The sequence below is a fragment of the Marmota monax genome, unplaced genomic scaffold, assembly GCF_021218885.2.
Source record: "Marmota monax isolate L192 unplaced genomic scaffold, Marmota_monax_Labrador192_F-V1.1 WCK01_AAM20220418_F8-fsc00023, whole genome shotgun sequence".
Lineage (NCBI taxonomy): Eukaryota > Metazoa > Chordata > Mammalia > Rodentia > Sciuridae > Marmota > Marmota monax.
This window is the reverse complement of record NW_026692907.1, coordinates 612,128-627,190: the sequence shown is the minus strand read 5'-3', so window position 1 is coordinate 627,190 and position 15,063 is coordinate 612,128. Positions and strand designations below refer to the sequence as shown.

Below are 15,063 nucleotides of genomic sequence, written 5' to 3'. Positions count from 1 at the left end.
GGTAGAAAGGCCCTAAGGCTCTGCAACTAGGTAGGCAGTGATTTCAATCCCAGCAAGGCTTCTTATTAGCTGTTTGACCTTGGGCAAGCTGCTTAACTTTTCGGAGACACAATTTTCCCAGCTAAAAGTGGAGATAGTAATACCTACTTGTGAGAATTAAATGACATGGTATAAAATGCCTGACACGGGAGGGGATTCCGGTTGGTTTGGTCAACAGGATCCCTGGCAGGACATCAGAGAGACAGAAAAGAGCTGTATCCCTCAACTAAGAGTACCCTTTTCTCCTGGCTGCTTCTCCACAGGACTATTTTTCCAAGCTCTGGTAACTCCTCCTCCTTACCCCTTCAGGCCCTGGGTGGGACTAACCCCACTTCCTAGCCCTGAGATAGCACTATAGCTTTCCCAATGTCCTGACCCTGCCTTTATAAAGATTCCTTTCATTAAATCTTTCTCAAATATTCCTACAGTAGAGTATGTCATGTATTTCTTGCTGATCATACTGATTAACACACAGGCTGTGTCTGTCTTGGATCTTGGCCTTGGACTGGGCAAACTGCCTGAAATTGATGTGAAATCATGCTTTGGGGTTTAATTTCCAGGACCTGACATCTGTGGCTTTGGCAACAACAAAGTACAGGTCATCCTTCATTACCAAGGGAAATACCATGAGAATAACAAGACCATCAAGTGCAGGGTGAGTGTATAGGGCTGGTACTCAGCCTGGGGGGAAGGATAGCATTTTATATATGTTATCTCATTAATCCTTATAAACTAAACACTATCATCTACATTATACAGATTAGAAAGTAGAGCTAAGGAAGTGCTATAAATTCACAAAAGATCAGCTGATCCAGAAGCCTGTGAAAGTCATATCAAGTTCTCAATGCATGGCATGGCCCAGTCCCTAATGCTAGATACTGGGGAGAATGGGGAGGTAAGGAATGCTGGGCTTTAAGATGGGGGGTCAGTTTATTATAGTAACATCAGGCTAGAGACACTAAGTTTAGCTAAAAGAAAGTAGGTGGATTTCATGAGTAATTTGACAAACACTCACCAAATGCTAACTCTGTGCTGGGACTTGGGGGTGGACGATGTGCTAGACATGACCTCTGACCTGATAAAACTTACAATTAAGTGAAGATAAGAGTCAAGAAGAGGAAAGTTGGGGCTGGGAATATAGCTCAGTTGATAGGTGCTTGCTTTGCATGCACAAGACCCTTCATTCAATCCCCAGCACAAAAAAAAAAAAAAAAAAAAAAAAAGGAAAATGACCACCTAGTATAATTGGGGTCTGGGTATACAGGGGAGGACCCCCACTCAAACTGGAGGCTTAGACAATGCTTATTCTTTTTTTTAATATATACTTTTTTAGTTGTAGTTGGACACAATACCTTTATTTTAATTATTTTTATGTGGTGCTGAGGATAGAACCCAGTGCCTCGTACATGCTAGGCAAGCACTCTACTACTGAGCCACAACCCCAGTCCAGCAATCCTTCCTAAAAGAACTTTTTTCCTGGGCTGAGTTTTCAAAGATGAGCATAACTTGAAGGGATATGATAATTTTACAGAGAACTGAATTCCTAAAGGAGAAAATTGCTTGAGAAAAGTCAAGGAAACTTGAGGAAGAGTGGTACTGCCAGAGATTTGGCACAGGCAGGGCACAGAAAAGATAGAAACTGAGTCTAAAGAAGCCATCGGGCCTGGGTTATTGGTTCAAACCCAGAGCCTTCCTGAGGAGGATGGTGTGGGGGCTATGTGTGCAGGAGCTCCCTGATGTCCTCCTCTGGAGCAGGAAAGCAACTGATGGATCATATATGACTCCAGCTGTTGAGAAGCTCATAGTCTAGTGGGCTAGACAGAAAAAGTCAAGATCAGAGAATGATCAGAGCTGTTGTGAAGGGGAGGCTGGAAGGTAAGGGAGACTGGAGGAGTGTGTACTAGGACAACAGACCCAGGATCCCTAGAGGGTTAACCAGAGAAAGGGGAGGAAGATGTGATAAAATATATTTGTGAAAATGTGGGAGGTGGCATTCAGGTGGATCTCTTGTATTTAATGCTTGAGATCCAGGAAGTTCAATATAGAGCTGAGATATTTCCCCATTTCCTTTATAGATCAATAAAGACACTCACCTGTATACTCTGATCATTCGTCCTAATGCTACTTATGAAGTCAAAATTGACAACCAGCAAGTGGCAACTGGGGAACTGGAGGATGATTGGCAGTTCTTGCCTCCCAGGAAAATAAAAGACCCCTATGCCCGGAAACCAAGGAAATGGGATGAACGCCCGCAAATAGAAGATCCTGAAGATAAGAAACCTGAGGTCAGAGGATATTTGTCTGGGAAGTGGGTGGGATCCCAGCAGTGAGGTAAGAGGAGGAGGCTGGGAATGATAGAGCAGAGACTGGGCCCATCAAGATCAGTATTCAAAGCAGTATGGAGGGAAGAGAACACACATTTGTTGAGGATCCTTCTGACAACCTCTGTGAGCAGTGTTGTATGCATAAGGAAACACGTTAGAAAACGAAGTGACTTGCCCAAGCACACACACATTAGAAGGAAGATTTGCACCTCTATTTCTTTGACTCCAAAGTTATTGATATGGGCAATATAAGGTACATACTCATTGATTCATTATCATTCTGGAAAGCTGTACTGGAGGTATCTTTGACAAGGACAACCCTTATTCTCCAAGAACTCAGAGTCTAATAGGGGAGGCAGATAAGAAAACAAAGATCATACCCTGTGATCAGTGCTGAGACGCAGAGAGGTCAAAGCCTGTGAGAGCCCAAGCCCAGTTTGGGGTGGAGTATATAGGTTGTGGTCTGAGAAAGAAGATAATGTTTAAGTGATTAGATTAACCCAAGGGATAGAAAAATAGACTCTGGGGCCAGACAAACATGAGCATCAATGTGAGTTCCACCACTTATTAACTATGAGAACTCAACCTACTAACAAACCCTGGGCAAAGAACATACTGTTGTGAAAGTCAGTTTCATAAACAGGGATTAGTATGATGCCCATGCATGAAAGTTGTTGTGAAGATTAAATGAGCTAATATAAAATACAGAACATAATGTCTGGTACATGGTAAATCCTTAATATATGGCATTTATATCCTTTATAACATACTGAATTTCAAACAATAAATTCACTAGAGTAAGGGAAGTAAAAATGGGTTAGAAGAAAGACATTCCAGACCTAGGGAATAGGTGAAGCAAAGGTGCAATGGTTAGGTGGAAAATAATATGATTGTGAAAAGAACTGAAGCAGCAGTTCAGTATTTTGGGAGGATAAAGTTCAAGGTGGTACATGATAGGAGGACAGCCTAGAAGTCTTCCAGAGCCAGCCCATGGAGGGCCCCACCTGCCATGTTGCTACTCCACAGGTCAGAGCAGGGTCAGTTTCTTGTGAGGAGATGCTTGGGGTAGGTGAGGGCAGCAGGGAACCCAACAGCTGGGTTTGGTCCTTGGATATATAACGTGTCCCCAAAAAACTCCTTTGTTAATGCAGAAATATTTAGAGGCAAAATGAATGGATTGAGAACTGTACTCTAATCAGTCCATCCTAGTTTGAATGGGTCACTGGGGAATGTGACCTGAAAGAGTTCATCTTCCTTGCAGCTGCTTTCTCTCTCTTCTTCCTGACCTCTATGAGGTGAGCCCTGTTTCTCTACCACACCCTTCTGCCATGATATTCTGCCTCACCTTGATCCCAGAGTAACAGACTTGGCTGACCATGGAGTAAATAACTGAAACCATGAGCCAAAATAAACTTTTCCTTCTCTCAGTTGTTCTTGTGGGGTCTTTTGGTCACAGTGGCAAAAAGCTGACTAACAGTTCTTAAAGAGAAGCCTGCAGTGTAACCTTATGTAAAGAGATTCAGCAAAAGACTCCAATTACAGGGGGAGGGAGATTTAGGCAGAGATTAAGACAGATAATCAGGCAGAGTGTCTGGGCCTTCAGCACCGTGGGAAAAATTAGGTCTAAACTCCTACCAAGCCTGGTGGGCAGGCTCAGGGCAGCAAGATTAACCATAGATCCGCCCTCCTGGTGAAACCCTCCACCTGATGCTGTCAGAGTTGGCTCAAGTCCTGGGTGAAAGCAGAGAGGCTGCAGGCCTCTGTTCCCCCTGCAAAATGAACCAGAAGAAGATGGAAACTGATTAGCTGGTTGGGGCTCAGCTTCCTGAAACAGAGTTAGCATCCTATCCTGGGAGCTATCCTCTTGAGAGAACCCTGCCTAGAAAATCTGTCTCAAAAATTGCAACACCTTTCAATACCATCACACTGGCAATTAAATGCTGGTGGGAACAAACCACATCCAAACCATAATAAGCACATGTTTGGGGAAAGGGTGAGGTCAGAGACAAGGGAAATTCCTATCTGATTTGAGCTTCAAGTACTCAAGGTCAGAGTGATAGAGAACCCAGAGGTGGGGCAGGAGTTGCTGCTTAAAGGCTTTTTCTCTCCTGCATAGGAGTTTATTTACAAAGTCCTGAGCTGGCCCTTTATGTAGGTGATCAGAAGGATGGTTGGGGTAGGGAACCAGTTCCTCCTGACTAAACTTGGGGCCCCAGTTTCATTCCAGACCACATATCTATCTGCATGAAAAAAACATTTCATTTTAGGATTGGGAGGACTTTGAGTACATCCCAGACCCAGAGGCCAAAAAGCCAGATGACTGGAATGAGGCGATGGATGGGGAGTGGGAAGGGCCCCTGATACCAAACCTCAAATATAAGGTGAGGTGGAGGTAGGGAGGGCGGTGTGTCTTTCCAATGGGTATGAGAAATAAGATAGAAGCAATGTATATTCTAATTTACAAAACAAATTCTGAGATCCTGTGGTCATTTTCCCTCCCTTCTACTCCCTTACCCCAAATAACGCTGTCCTCATGCCAACCCTTCTCTCAGGGCTGTGCCCAACTGGGAGAGGATAGGCTGGTAAAGACAATGCTCAAGCTCCTGAGCAAGGAGCTTGTCCAGTGCAGTGGAAAGCAGCCAAAAGAACATGGTCCAAACAGGAAATGGGTCTGGGGTCAGTATCTGGAAGTCTCAGAAGTGGGCCCGAAGGGGAAAGGGTAAAACATGCACGAACTCAAGCTGTTAGGGGACAGGAGAACTTCTTTTTAAGGGTTAATTCCTGACCTCCTGTCAAAAGCAAGAGCTAAAGAAGTCAGCTGACAAGTGGACCAACAATAAAACTGACTGAGGCAAGCATTTTATTTGGCCACAGTTTCCTGTGCCACCCACCAGGACGAGATTGGCCCGAGTGCCAAGATACTTAGATGATGTTCTCTGAGAAGCCACAGTTTCTTAACTTCATGAATAAGCTCATGCAGAGAGGGGACAGGCTCAGAATGAGTCTCTGCCCCATCCTTTAGCACCCTCTGAGTAGAAAAGGCAACTTGAAAGAGTCTTGTGCATTAACTCAAAGAAAGGGAAAGAAGCTCGAGGAATCCTGTTCTGAATTCTTATGTCTAATACACAACAACTCTAATGAATTGATTGGCCTTTTTGATTACATGAGATCAGAAGAATGGAAAAATGTTAATCCTGTGTTCTGCTTTGGTTCTTTGCTCAGGGACAGTGGAAACCTCGGATCATTGACAATCCCAATTACCAGGGAGAGTGGATTCATCCAGAAATAGACAACCCTAAATATAAGCCTGACCCCACCATTTGTCATTATTATAACATCAGTGTTCTTGGCCTGGACCTTTGGCAGGTAAAGCTTTCTGGACTCTGATCAACAGTTCTAGTTTTCACACTGTGGAAAGATCCCCAGGTTGGAAATCACAAACTTGAATAAGCCTTTATCTTTCCAAACCTCAAACTTCTCATCCTTAAAATGGGTAATTATATTCATCCTAGTAATTTTAGCTCTTACAAAAGCTAAAATTGACTGAGTTCCTACCATGTACCAAGCGTGGCATTAAGGGATATGCCATTTAATTTTCATTATACATCTTCTATTTCTAAATGTGAAAAGGAGACTCAGAAAAGTTAAATTGCCAGATAATATACAACCGGGAAAGTGAGCAGAAAACTAGGATCTGGGCTGGGCATGGTGGGGCATGCCTGTAATCCCAGCGATTTGGGAGAATGAGGCAGGAAGATTGCAAGTTCAAAGCCAGCCTCAGCAACTTAGTGAGGCTCTAAGAAACTCAGTGAGACCCTATCTCTAAATAAAATACAAAAAAGGCTTTGGGATGTGACTCAGTGATTAAGCACCCCTGAGTTCAATCCCCAGTACCCGCACCCCATACCCCCCAAAAAAAGAAAGAAAAGAAAAGAAAAGAAAAAGGAAGCTGGGACCTGAGTGCAGGACTTTCTGGCACCAGGTCCAGGTTTTTTTGTTTTGTTTTTTTGGACTTAGGGTTGAACCCAGGGGTGCTTAACCACTAGACCACATCTCAAGCCCTTTTATACTTTATTTAGAGACAGGATCTCTCTAAGTTGCTGAGGCTGGCCTTGAACTTGTGATCCTCCAGCTTCAGCCTTCCCAGTCTCTGGGATTACAGATGTGTACCACCACACCTAGCTAGATGCAGGGTTCTGATACTTTACACCACTTCTGCTGGTCCTATATGATTCCTGAAGGGTAGTTCTATAGATAAACAGAAACCAGAGATGTGGCAAAAGTCTGAAACATTAAAATCCCTGGACAGATGTTGGAAGTGATAGTCCCAGCCCTGATGACAGGCCCTGCCTTGCTTCTCTCTCTGCCAGTCATCTCTCCTTGGCCCTATCTGTAAGGATCAGATTCTCATGACTTTGAAGAGTCATTTTCCTTTCCATCTTTTTGTTCCCTGAGACTTGTGTTGGCCCATAATCCCTCCCAGGAAGTCTCTAGAAATGTCAATCTGCATAGTCCTGGAAGATTTCGCCTGGAGAGGAAGTAACTTGGTTTTGTAAACATTGGCCTGGCATCAATGCTTTAGCTATATTTTCTCCCTTAATTCCCACACCTCTGTAAGGTATTTTATTATTACCTCTTTTACAATGGAGAGAATTGAGGCTCAGAAATGTCAAGTGAGGTACCCAAGAGCACACAGCTCGTGCATGGGAGAGACAGGATAATTCAAATACATGTCTGTCAGTCTCTAAAGTTCTTTCTGTAATGACTACACCCACAATACAACAGAACCTATGGAAACCACAGCCACTTATCCTTGGGTGTATCTTGGCAGGTCCCTGGTCCTAGAAATCTCTGTTTTATTTCTATAGTTCACAGCCACCAAAGGTCTCTGGATTAGACACGTCATATTTCAAGTGTCTCTTAATTTCTTTATTCACTTCCCACTTTATTTCCACTTTTGTGTTTTCTGGTTCAAGGACACCAACATAGAAGTGCAAGGAGGTCACATATGTAAATTACCAGGTGCAGGGAAGGGATTCAGGTGAGCAGTGGCGGAGAAAAATAGCACAGCTTTCCTTCCTGGTTTATCTGATAAATGTGGATATAATTTACACAAATTTGCATTGTTATCTTTCTTTTTTTAATTGTCCCTTTTTAATACATTATAGGAACTTTCTACATCTTGGAAACACATGTGATCATATTACTATGCCTAGTCTGATTATTGTCTTAAAATGCCCCCCTCTTTTTTCCCCCAATGAAATCCTTAAGGTACACATTTTAAACTTTAGTCATCTACAAAATTAAAAATTATTTGACACTAATTGCTCTGGGTTCTCTCAGCCTCTCTAAGCAGGCAAACCTTTCTATTTTAAGAATTTAAACCATGCCAGAGAAATGCTTCTCAAATCTTAGCATGCATAGAAGTCACTGGGGAACCTTATTACAATACAGATGCTGGGACTGGGGTGAGACTCTATTTCTAAACCCCCAGCATTACCTCTTTATGGTGTGTGTGTGTGTGTGTGTGTGTGTGTGTGTGTGTGTGAGAGAGAGAGAGAGAGAGAGAGAGAGAGAGAGAGAGAGAGAGAGAAAGAGAGAGAGAATTCTGCATGATGCTAACATCGCCCTTGAAGGCATTTTTTCCCCTCTAACATCTAGTTAGGTCTGGAATCGAGCTGTCTACTCTACCATCCCCACTCAGCTAACCTGGAGCATACAGTTTATCACAGTCTCTGCATCTTATTGGAAAAGCCAAGGGACTCTACACATGAAAATGATGGATATTCCTTTACCTGCCCCTCCCCAACCATCCTAACCCCCTTTCCAGCCTTTGGATATTCTGCTGGTTCAGTTGCCCTCTCTGTCCTTTCTTCATCCCCATTTAGTAAGTCGGTTGACTTTTCTGCCTTGCCCTGACCCCTCCTGTTCCCTGTTCTGAGGCCTTCAAACATAATCCCTTTACTTTTTTTCCTTTTAGATATAAGTAATTGCATTCTTTGGTCAAGGCAGAGGCTAGGCGGGGGTGGCAGAGCAAAGAAAATACTTTTCCTTTGGGACTCCTCATGATCTATTCAGTAACGTAAACTTCAACGAGTATAGCCCAGCCATAATGCAAAGCACATTGATATCCTTTAGGTCAGGTGGTCTGTGTCAAAGACCTGTGAAGCCAGGAGGGTAGGACTTGCTATCTCCACTCTTTTTTTTTTTTCAATTTGTGTGTGTGTGTGTGTGTGTGTGTGTGTTGCTGGTGACCCAGACTAGGAAGCTAGGCAAGTGCTCTGCCTCTGAGCAACATCCTCACATGCACAAGGCCTTGGGTTCAATCCCCAGCACCACCAAGAAAAAAAAACAGCTCTTTCTTATGTGTTCTTTTCTCCTGTGTGAAGAAACCAGAGAGGGTATATTTTTTTGCCATTTTGCAGATGAAAACATAAGCATAGAGAGGAGGTAAATAGACCAAGGTCATCCCACTGGTAAGTTTTTGAAAGCAGGACTGGTACTCTCATAATCTATGAATTTGACATAAGAGAGCAAGGGATCACTGAAGAGACCAAGGGAGATTAATAATATTGGAAACAGGAAAAATGGAAAAGCCAACAATTGATCACCTTCTTTCCTTCCTTCCTTTCTCTCTCCTCCTTCTCCTTCTCCTTGTTTTTTGCTGGTGCTTGGAATTGAAGCCAGGGGCACACTGCCACTAAGCTACATCCAACCCCTTTCTATTTTTTTATTTTGAAACAAGGTCTCCTAAGTTGCCCAGGCTATTCTAGAACTTGCAATCCTCCTCTCTCTGCCTCCTGAGTTACTGGGATTACAGGCTTGCCCCTCCACACCAGGCAAACTGGCAGTTTTCTAAGCAAGATTGCTGACAACTCAAAAGAAAAGAAAAAATCCCCAAAGTCAGAAAATATCTTACAGTTGCACAAGGAATTTTTAAAAATATTTATTTTTTAGTTACAGGTGGATGCAATATCTTTATTTTATTTTTATGTGGTGCTGAGGATCGAACCCAGTGCCTCATGCATGGTAGGCGAGCACTCTACCTCTGGGCCACAACCTCAGTCCCTGCACAAGGAATTTTGTAGACAAATTTTTTTCAAATGAGTCAGAGCAAAATAACAATCTCTATCTATTTTGTTGGTTGGTGGGGTGAGATGAGCCAAATAAAAGTCTTTCTCATGAAAAACAAAAACATAAACAAAATACGAAAAAACAACAACAAAACCCTTTTTGGTCACAAAAGTGTATGGCAAGGCGGAAGTTTTCAAAGCTTTGGGGAGCGACATAGTGTAACTCACCTGAGGCTTTTTCTTGGTCACACAACTTCTCCCATGAAATTGACTTGAAGATTTAACATGGTGCTAAAGTAAAATATCACTGATTGGCCCTCCTTTTGTTTGTTTTGAAATATATCCAGATACCAAAAATGTATAATCACTATTATCATTTACTGAGCATCTATTATCTGCTGGACACTGTGCTTTGCACATATTAGCTCTAATTCTCATGACACTATCACAGGGAGTTATTATTTCCCTTACTTCTCTTATCAGAGGAGTTGAGTAACTTGCCCAAGATCATACAACTACTATGTGGTTGAACTGGTCTGTTTGATTCCAGGTCTTATGCTCCTTCTATTCTATTCCTTTGTTATGAAGTAAATAAACAAACACTGAAAATATTACATGCCATGAATTTAATTAATCTTTCTTTCAATGGTGAATACTGAAACTGTTATTTAAGAAAATAGAGAAATATGGTATAGGATCTAAATTTTAGAGAATTTAAATTCTCCTTATATTTCTTATGAAAACTTTTCTTTCCCCCATGTTCTTTTAGTTTTTCTGATTATTCTAAGGAGAGGACCTTAAATATAGTATCTATATGTAGGCATCATCAGAAGGAGGAGTTGTCAATCTGAGATGGGGCATGAGCCACTGGGCACAAACTAGAGGTTAGCAGAATTATGGAAGTTTCTTTACAGATCTCTTAAATAGTGGGTAGAGGCTTGAAGGAACACCAAGCCTTGGATATCAGTAGATTAACTTCTTTCTACAGCAGATCATCTGGGGCAGTAAAGCATGCTGGATGATTTGAATTTTTAATAACCTTTGCATTCCCACCCTAACCTCCATCAATATTATTATTATTTAATTATTTTATTTTTGATACTGGGGATTAAACCCAGGGACACTTAAGACACTTAACACTTAACAACTGAGCCACGTCCCCAGCCCCCCCTTTTATATATATATATATATATATATATATATATATATATGTATATATATTATATAGAGACAGGGTCTCACTGAGCTGCCTAGGGCCCCTCTCAGTTGCCAAGGCTGGCTTTGAACTCAAAATACTCCTGCCTCAGCCTTCTGAGCTGCTGGGATTATAGGCATGTGCCATGGTGCCCAGCTCCCAAACTCCATTTTTAATTAAAATTTCTGTGCCTAAGGCTTGGGAATCTGCATTTAGCAAGGGCCTCCTAGTGAACTGTATTTGTGTATGTGTGTGCTGAGAATGAATCCCTGGCCCTAAATAGGTAAGCATGTGCTCTACCACTTAACTACATCCCTATCCTCCAGGTGATTTTTCTTTTTTTTAATTTATTTTTTGGAACTGGGAATTGAATCAAGGGAGCTTCACCACTGAGCTACATCCCCAGTCCTTTTTATATTTTATTTTTGAGACAGGATCTTGCTAAATTGGCTTAGGATCTTGCTAAGTTGCTGAAACTGGCTTTGAACTTGTGGTCCTCCTGCCTCAGCCTCCTAAATTGCTGGGATTACAGGCATGTACCACTGTGCCTGTCTCCAGGTGATTTTTTTCAGACCCTTTAATATTTAAGTACCCAGTTTTAATAATCCCATTATTTTATTTTAACAGGTAAAATCAGGCAGTATATTTGACAATTTCCTTCTTACAAATGATGAAGAGTTTGCTGAAGAGGTTGGAAATAAGACCTGGGGAATAAGAAAGGTAAGATGTTCCCCCACCCTGTATTCCAAATGTCTGTGTCCTCAGTTGTGCACTGTTATTTGCATTAATTTTTTTTAGTTATAGATGGACACAATACCTTAATTTAATTTATTTATTTGTTTGTGGTGCTGAGGATCCAACTTTGTGTCTCACATGGGCAAGGCAAGCGCTCCACCACTGAGCTACAACTCCAGCCCCTATTATTTGCATTTTAAAAAATCAGTCTCACATCATGACCCACAGCTGGTCACATGGCCTTGAGAAGTGAGACAAAGAACTCACATTCATTGGACATCTACAACTCTGTACTCATGACTCTGTGAGTACTTTGCAATATTCACCTCAGCCCTTAAGATGACCTAAAAAGATATTATTACTTCCATTTTTCAGATGTAGAAACTTAGATTCAGAGTATAAACTGTCCAAGGTCGACCACATGCATTCTTTAACTTGATGAGTTCAAGTTTGAACCCAGAACTCATATACCTTTTGTGCATCATGCTGAGTACTCAGTGTGGTGCTCTAGGAGGGAGCCACTGAGCCCATTTTGGATGGATGGCTTGCAGAAAGTGCTGTTTACTAGCTTCTCTGCCCTCCCAGAACTATTGTATGGGTGGAGTAATACTTGAGACAATGGCCTTATGATAGTGACACCAGGCATCCAGATGTCCTGGCTCTGCAGGAAGGCCCATTCAAGCAGGGTGTAGCCAGTGCTTGACTATCCAACAGGAAACATCCTTAAAGTTCTTGCAAAGCATAGACACCAAAAAAAAAAAAAAAGGTACTTGATACTTCCAAAAAAGCTTTAAAGTAATAATTATGGGGAAAAGTTATTAGACTTTTTTATACCTTTTAGTATGGTTTTGTCTTGTTTATTTGGGGGTTATCATCAAATATTATTTGAGTCACTATTACATATTGGTTAAGAGTATGAGTTTTCGTTAGAATCAAGGCATGCATCATACTTAGGGCTGGACTACTGCTTTCCCTTGGAAAGAAAAAAATTGGGTTTGTATTTTTCCTTGACATCTACCAAATGTAACAATTTTGCAAGTTAAAAAAAAAGAGTATGAGTTTTGGGGCTGGGGTTCTGGCTCAGTGGTAGAGTGCTTGCCTAGCATGTGTGAAGCACTGGGTTCGATCCTCAGCACCACATAAAAATAAATAAACAAAATTAAAGGCATTGTGTTCATCTATAACTAAAAAAAATTTTTTTAAAGAGTATGAGTTTTGGAACTAGACTGCTTAGATTCAAATTCAGGCTCCATTCTTCACTGGCTGTATAAACTTGAGCAAGTTATTTAACCTCTTTGTTATTTGGAAATAATGATAGCAACTATCTCATAAGTTACTGGCATACAATATGTGCTTAATAATAACTATTATTATTGAACCGTTTGTTCACTTGACAAATATTTGCCTGTTCAAAGCTAGGTATGTAGCCAAGAAATAAAATAAAAATTTTTTGCCTCCATGGGGCTTACATTCAATTTGGGGAGAGCAATAAGAAATGTATAAAGAAGTCCAAACTTCAGATCCTATGTTTAGAAAGTAGGACAAGTAACACTTACCTCATGCATTGCAGTGAGGAATATAAATGATGTGTGTAGATTGTTTAGCTCTGTGTTCAGCAGCAACAGTAGGCATTCAATAAATATTTGGTAATTCTGAATCAATTTTTATTTACAAATCACACACACACACATTTTCATCCCACACATTTGAAATTTTGTGTGCAAATAAATACCATCCCAAAAAGTTTTTAGGCTATGGGAAGATGCCAGATATTCTAAAGTGGGTTAACTTTGTTTATTCCTTCTGTAAATTACTTTGAAATTTCACATTTTAAACAGGACATAGAAAAGCAATGGAGAGAACTGTATGAAGAAATGGAAAAAAGAAAACAGGAAGAAGAGGCCAAGAAGAGAAAGGAAGAGGAAGAAGAACGGGAAGATGACATCTGGGGACTTGAAAAAGAGGAAAATGAAGAGGATCCCGAAGAGGAACCAGGAAATTCCGACAGGCAGGTGCAGGAAGATAATGAAGAAAGAGGTTTGCTGGGTGAAAATGAAGAAGTCCGTGTTGACCAAAAGGATGAACTGTAATTGGGGAAAAAATGATGATGCTCTGAAGCAGATGATGGTACTTAGAAGGAGAAATGTTTAATGCACCAATTTTTAAAAATGTGTGGAAAGAAAAGGAAAAATGAAAAAGGAGACTGTTGGAAGAAACTTTGGGTTTTTATTTTTACCCACCTCCTCTGCTCTGCAAGATCTTCAGAAAGTCTCATCACCTCTTGGGATCATTTCCTTATTAGTGGAAAGGAGAGATCATTTCTATTTCATGAGGTTGTTGTAGGGATTAAAATGAGCTAATATGTGTAAAGTGCCTGAATATAAATATATAGTCAAAAGTAGTAACTATGTTAGAAGTCAGCCTGGGCAACTTAATGAGACCAGGTCTCTAAATAAAATTTTAAAAAGGGCAAGGATGTAGCTCAGTGGTAGAGCAGTGGCCTAGCATGTGTGAGGCCCTGGGTTTGATCTCTAGTATTGCAGAACAAATAAGTTAATTAATTAATTAAGTTGTAGCTATGAAAATTAGCATTATCATGGTGTTAATCTGTGTCAACCTGATCTTCATTTTCAATTTGTCCCAGTATACCTAAGGATTTTATTTCATTTAAATATTTCTATTGCTTAGTCTTTGTTGAGTAGCGCTGATGCTTGTACTTGTGCCCATTGATGTTTTCATCTTGCAAATGTATCAAGCACTTAGAAACAAAATCAGATTTCCTCTTAACATAAGGAAAGCTACTTTATTTGTTTGTTTGTTTATTTATTTATTTATAATACTGGGGACTGAATTCAGGAGCACTCGACCACTGAGTCACATCCCCAGCCCTATTTTGTATTTTATTTAGAGACAGGGTCTCACTGAGTTGCTAAGCACTTCGCTTTTGCTGAGGCTAGCTCTGAATTTGCAATCCATTCTCTTCTCTGCTGTTTTGTGTCCTAATTTTTTTTTCTTTATTTTATTTTTTGGTGGTGCTGTGGGTTGAACCCAGTGCCTCACATGTGCAAGGCGAGTGCTCTACCACTGATCTACAACCCCAGCCCCCGCTAATTTTTAAATAATTTTTTCCATATTTGCAAGTTCGTTGGTCTTGTATCTTTTCTGTACCACCTGTTCACACACCATTATCACTTGCATTCTCATCCTTTACAGATTACACTTTCTCATGAAGTTGTGGAGCTCCTACAGTGTGCTTATCTAATATTCATAGTGGTCACTTGTTCTGGTTCTGTTAGTAAGGGGCAGGGCCAGTATTTGAACTCAAGTTCTTTTGGTTTCAAAGCTTATCCTTCCACCACACCAATCAGTTGAATATGTGAGTACCTAACTGCTATTGAATACAGAGTAGGCAGCCTTCTACATGGAAGAAATGACTAAGTGTACTTTAAAAAAAAAAAGTGTACCTTAAAAAAAAATTACATCCACTATCCAGTGAGTCAGGCTCAGACATGACTGTCATATGGTTCAGTAAACCATAACACAGGGCTTCAGATACAAATCTGGAACATGGTAGTTGGAAAAAGTGAACAAAACTCTGCCTGGGGGTTTCAGGGAAGACTTTGTGAATGAAGGGAGATCAAATAATGCATGAGTCTGTCCAGTGAAGAAGAAGTGTGGACCTAATTTCAGAATCAAA

The 15,063-nt window shown here is 40.9% G+C and overlaps 1 protein-coding gene across 1 annotated transcript in view; it reads left to right on the top strand.

The window, feature by feature from the left end:
* Positions 1-13,736, top strand: part of LOC124096863 (calreticulin-like) — a 29,233-nt gene extending 15,497 nt beyond the window's left edge. The window contains exons 4-9 of the mRNA XM_046450908.1: positions 600-694; positions 2,115-2,324; positions 4,631-4,744; positions 5,586-5,729; positions 11,259-11,351; positions 13,205-13,736. Of these exons, the coding sequence (XP_046306864.1) occupies positions 600-694; positions 2,115-2,324; positions 4,631-4,744; positions 5,586-5,729; positions 11,259-11,351; positions 13,205-13,456 (908 nt within the window). The 3' untranslated portion in view covers positions 13,457-13,736. The remainder of the gene's footprint in view (positions 1-599; positions 695-2,114; positions 2,325-4,630; positions 4,745-5,585; positions 5,730-11,258; positions 11,352-13,204) is intronic.
* The last annotated feature ends 1,327 nt before the right edge of the window (positions 13,737-15,063 follow it).